We start from the raw sequence: 5,743 nt of genomic DNA, 5'->3' as shown, positions 1-5,743 counted from the left end.
CCCCCTTCGCTTTTCTTGCTTCTGCTCTACCTATTCTCTCCCCTGTCCAGGGTGGGAGGGAGAGGGGAAGTGAACAAGTGTCCGTGTGGTGCTTAGCTGCCTACCACTGTTACCCAGCAGCAGGAAACTTCCATTATTAGATTAGTTACAACTATAGAATTTGTCATTTAGGCACAGAGATAGGATATAAACTGAAAATACCACCACTGTCAACAAGTAGAATGCAGTTACTCCTGGTTAGGATAACCTGAGGAAGTATGGGTTTGACTGGACTGCTTGCTGGGTTGAAAACAGGATGGACAACTGAGCTCTAACAGTAAGATCAATAGCTCAATGTCCAGTTGGTGTCCTCTAGTAAAATATCTCTGGGATTGATTATAGGGCCAGTATTACCCAGTACTTCACCAGTGACCTGATGAGGACACACAATACATGTCAGCAATTTAGCCAACGATAGTTGATTAGGAAGAGTGAATACAATGAATGACTGAACCACAATTCAGAAGGCCCTTGATAACTGAAGACAATGACAACTTAAGTCTCAATGAAGAAAAGGCAAAATTCTGTATTGAGGGTGGAGTAACTCCCATGTGCTGGCACAGACTGGAAAGCAACCAGCAGAATAATAATCATATTGAAAAAAACCAGGGGGTTATGGTTTAAGAACAACCAATGATGGGTTCTACTAGCAAAAGGCAAACCACAGGCTACATGGTAGCATGGCCTACAGACAAAGGGAAATTACTAGCCCCTCCAACTTGGCACTTGTGAGGGCATACCTGAAATATCATGTCCAGTTTGGAGCTGTCAGGTCAAGAAGCATGTGGAGAAATTGGATGGGGTCCACTAAAGGACTACTAAGACAGTCAGAGGCCTAGAGTACATGACCTACAAGAAGAGGTCAGAATCTCAGAACAATGTAGGTTGGAAAAGACTTCTGGTGGTCATCTGATCCAAACCCTCGCTCAAAGCAGGAACAACTCCAATCAGGATGCTCAAGGCCTTTGCCAGTTCATTTTTCAGTATCTCTAGAGATGGCAATTCTACAAACTTGCTGGACAACGTGTTCTAGAATTTGAATACATTCTTCGTGAAAAACGTTTTCATTATATGTAACTGCAATTACTTTTGGGGTAACTTGTGTCTATCATCATCTCATCTCTAAGACGAGTCTCCGTTTTCTCTGCATAGTCTCACTAGGCACCTGAAGGAAGCTATAAGATAACCCCCTTAGCCTTGCCTGCTTGGGCCAAACCAAACTTAGTCCTTTCAGCCTCTCCTTGTATGTCATGTGCTCCAGCACTCTAGATATTCTAGTAGCTCTGTGCTGGACTTGCTCCAATATTTCACTGTCTTTCTTGCACTGGACAAGGTGTTTAACTTAATTAGTCTGGTGAGGAAGAGATTAATGAGCAATCCAGTATCTGACTACAACTATTTGAGGGGCAGTTACAAAGAAGAGAGTGCCAAACTCATCTCTGTAGTTCCAGACAATATAACAAGGGAAAACAGCCAATAATTACAACTTGGAAGACTCAGGTTGGATATGAATTTTTTTTCCCCCTTTTTAAATAATCACTGGAAGGATAGTTCAACACTGGAATAGGTTATCCAGAAAGGCTGTGGAATCTCTCATTTAGAGGTTTTCAAGACTTGGCTAGACAAATACACAGCTCACCTCATCTAGTGCTGGCAACAATCCCACCACTTCAGTGGAAAGCAGACAATATTTTCCAAACAATATTTCCATGATTCTATGAATTTTCAGATTTCTTTGCCAAACAGCTAGTAAACCAACTAGGAACAAGACCACTTTAAACTTAGTTTTGAAGATCATGTCATATAAAATGAACTTGGAATGGGTGATCATGGGTTTATCCAAGTTACCCTTAATGGAAAAAACCAAGTAAAACAATTCTTAAACTATGGTTTTCAATTTTGAATGATAACATGAAATGAACAAAGTTAGTCTGTAGAATTAACTGGATCAGAAATGTGTATCAAAGATGTGACACATCTTTAAATAAAAGAGATAAAATTGATCTAAAATTTAAAAAGGAAACATACTTACAGAGCGCCACACATGACTGAATTAATAAATATGTTTAAAAAGATAATAATCCAAAAGAAATGGAAGGAAGGAATTTTTCAAATAAATTTATGTAAGAAGTAGGGATAAACCAGCAGTTGCTAGAATCTGAGATGGTTCTGATCCTGTCAGGCAATGAACACACTAAAATGCTCCTTAGCTACACAAATTGCTCAAGAACAAAAGAATGCGTGACAACACTAATAATGGAATTGAGATTAAAAATAATTGAAGTATGACCCAAATAAAAATGCACACATTGCATTTCAGCAAGGTAATTAACAGACAGGCAAGGACAGGGTAAGCTAGTTGGAACAATGTACTTGGAACAGAAACAGCTGCAACACAGGCTGTAGTAAAACATAAAAAGGTTTTAATTCTCGTTAGAGTCATTGCTTCCAGCAGTCCCTACTGAAAGGGCTCAAAAGTTAGTAAGAATTAACTTTGCATTACCTTTCTATATCTGAAATCACTTAAAAAACCCAAAAGTCTCTTACCTTTAAAAAAAAAAACTATCTTAGAACATTCATGTCTACAGCAGTTGCTGTGTTTTATTTTTCTCCTTCCACAGTATAGCTGTAGAAATATTGCCTTGGAAGGAAGCTATCTTAATTAGATTAAAATAACACTAGAAAAGACTGAAGGAATTCTCATTTTTTACACATCAGCATAGCTGTACATTGTTTAAGGGACCAATTGACTTAATTGCAAGTCAAATATTATTAGCATTACAACTAGAAAAGAAGTACTTCACATAACATTCTACCTTGAAGATTTTCTCACTGATTTCTCGTTCATGTAAAGGGACTTGCTTATAGTTTCGGAACTCTGCCACTTCTCCATTTCTGAGCTGCAAGAGTCGGAATCTCTTTGATCTATTAAATTCCTCATCAGAAACAAAATTAAATTCTTGCTGCAACTGTTCCAATCTGAAGAAGTCAGGAACGTCTGCCTCTCCACTTGTAGCAACCTAAATTAGACAAAAAATTATTAACCTTTTCACACATAGTGACAAAACTCTGTAAAATAACTTTTGTAAGTCTTACATGCATATTGCAAGGATGTTCTTTTCAAGCAAAAGCAATTGAGATGGATCAGAGTGAAACTCAAAGTGTTTTCAAGCAGGTTTTTGTTGAGCAAAGTATATGAGATTATACAATTAAGAATACAATAAAATTTCATTTCCTCATAACATAAACAAAACATTAAATAGTAGAAAAACTGTAACACAGCAATCTGGGAAGTTGTACTGTAAAGATGATTCATTTACACAACTTCAGCAATGTAAATAGCTCCTCAATTTGGTGTTCAGAAAAGTCCCAACTTCTACAATACACTAAATCCCTTTGTGCAATTGTCACTAATAAGCAACCTTCTGTTTAACACCACGCAAGTACACTGGAAATACCCCTGCACTTTAAGGAAACAACAAACTCAAAATCTGTATTTTTTTTAATTTATAAACGAATCAGTTTGCATATTCCCTTATACCTAGTTTTCACCACTAGAGTACTACTGAATGGATTAATAAATCATATTCATTACTAAATCATTAACCCACTACTAAATGGATTAATAAATCATATTTTTAGTAGCCATTTTGCTTCTTAACACTCACACAAGTATGTCCATCACAAATTCAAATACTGCTACCTCCCTGGTGTGCATGCAGATTGCCTGAGAAGGTACTGGTGACTAGGTGTTTCACACTTCCATTAGCGCTACAGCTCTGAAAAAGCCACTTACCGTGATTAGCTGCATCAGAGCTGCATTGTTTGGGTCATTTGGATCAAGTTTTGCTTCTGCTGCCCACTTGGCTAGTTTCTTCATGTCAGTTAAGCCTGATGTGCCAATGCATGCAATAGCATCAATATTTTTTAAAGCACTAAAAAGACAGAATTGACAGAACTTATACCTAAACACATACAATTTAGTGGTATTAAAAAAGTATTTAAAATAATCTTAGAAAAAAACAAAAAGCTCCCCACAACCTGAGCAGTAAATTCCACTACACAATTCTTAGTTGTAGCTATGCAACAGAGGGAATGATAAATTGTAAAGGAAAGGGGAAATATGAAGAAGCTGGTGGAAGAGAATGTTTATACAAGGTAATAAGGTGCTTATTGAGATATTTGATACACCTACAGTATTCCATGTTGCTGATTACTAGGAAGTAAGATGATAAATTGCCTCACAGCATGAAAGTTAACATAAAAGTCTGACACTCCCTACTGTAAAGAACTTCTCAGATGTACAGTCCTTGCTTGTGCTATGTCTTAAATCCTGTCTTTGACCTGTCTCCTCGATGGCGCACTCTCAGACCTGCATTGTAGCCTTGGTCTCTGCTCCCTACCCTGCTGTTTCTGGATAGACCCCAGGGCCCAATTCATCCACTCGCCATGTCTGGGACTACTGCCAGCACCCTGCTCTGCCTGTCATGTTCAGCTCCTGTTAAGACTGCATGCTGGCTGGCAAGGACACCCTTGCAGCCTTCTCCCTTGTGGTACAACCCTGCTTTTGGTCCTCCCTGACACTATGAGTCCATTCCTTATCCTCTGGATGCTCCTGCTCATTTTCTTATATTCACAGTAGGCAAGGAAGTATGGTAGGTAATCCGGAGGCCATTTTTACACTACACTTGCTGGCCAGACTTGTGGCATCTTCTCACAAAAGCCAGCCCTGAAGCGCCACCACTACCAAAACCTTGCCACGTAAACCCAATAAACACCAGGACATGCATGTTATTAGCCAAATATCACAGAAGGTGGATGTTGCCCCTTCTCTTGTTAGGGGTGCTAATTTGAGTCTTTGTTCTCTACTTGTCTGAATATTTTCAAGAAAGCTTTAAGAACTTATGGGTCTTTCTCACGCTTGGTTAGAATCAGCCAAATATCCAGCAATTACTGGAGCAGCAGATAAAGCGGTAACATCAAGGTTATATCTCCAGGCACCAGTCTTGAACAAATGCACACTGAATCAGAATTGTGTTGAAAAGCTAATGGGCAGCGAAAACTAACTTTAGGCCTGAAAATCTTCTCTCTGACTTTCACAACAGACAACGGAAAGTCACAGAAGGCTGTCCATCTCTAGAGGGTGATTTGGAATGTATCAAGCTGCGCCTAAGGGCAGATGAAGAACGAGTGGAGAGCTTATAGCTAAGAATTAAGGGGCAGGCTAATAACAGTAACGTTGTGGGTGTTTGCTACAGGTCACCTGATCAGTATAAGGAAGTCAATGAGGGCTTCTACAGACAGTTGAAAGTAGCCTCACGATCGCAGGCCCTGGTTCTCATGAGGGACTTCAATCACCCCGATATCTGCTGGAAAGACAACGCAGCCAGGCACACACAGTCCAGCCAGTTCCTGCAGAGCACTGATGTTAATTTTTTGACACAGGTAGTGGATCAGCCAACAAGGAGAGCTGTTCTGCTGGACCTCGTGCTAACAAACAAGGACTGGTTGGCGATGCGAAGGCTGGGGGCACCCTTGGCTACAGTGACCATGAGATGGTGGAGTTCAGGATCCTGCGTGGAGGAAGCAGGGCAATAAGTAGGATTACTACCCTAGACTTCAGGAGAGCTAAATTTGGCCTCTTCAGGGACTTACTTGGAGGGATCCCACGGGCTCAGGCTCTGGAAGGTAGAGGGGCCCAAGA

At 40.0% G+C, this 5,743-nt stretch overlaps 1 protein-coding gene across 1 annotated transcript in view; it reads right to left on the bottom strand.

Annotated features, from left to right (window-relative positions):
* The window catches only part of LOC104163083 (coiled-coil and C2 domain-containing protein 2A-like), a gene marked incomplete at its 5' end in the record, with an annotated part of 28,155 nt that extends 24,181 nt beyond the window's left edge, over positions 1–3,974 (bottom strand). The window contains 2 exons of the mRNA XM_009701970.1: positions 2,856–3,059; positions 3,836–3,974. Of these exons, the coding sequence (XP_009700272.1) occupies positions 2,856–3,059; positions 3,836–3,974 (343 nt within the window). The remainder of the gene's footprint in view (positions 1–2,855; positions 3,060–3,835) is intronic.
* Positions 3,975–5,743: the final 1,769 nt, after the last annotated feature.

This window comes from Cariama cristata, unplaced genomic scaffold, assembly GCF_000690535.1.
Source record: "Cariama cristata isolate BGI_N322 unplaced genomic scaffold, ASM69053v1 scaffold7436, whole genome shotgun sequence".
Taxonomy (NCBI): Eukaryota; Metazoa; Chordata; class Aves; order Cariamiformes; family Cariamidae; genus Cariama; species Cariama cristata.
This window is presented reverse-complemented; position numbering and strand designations above follow the sequence as displayed.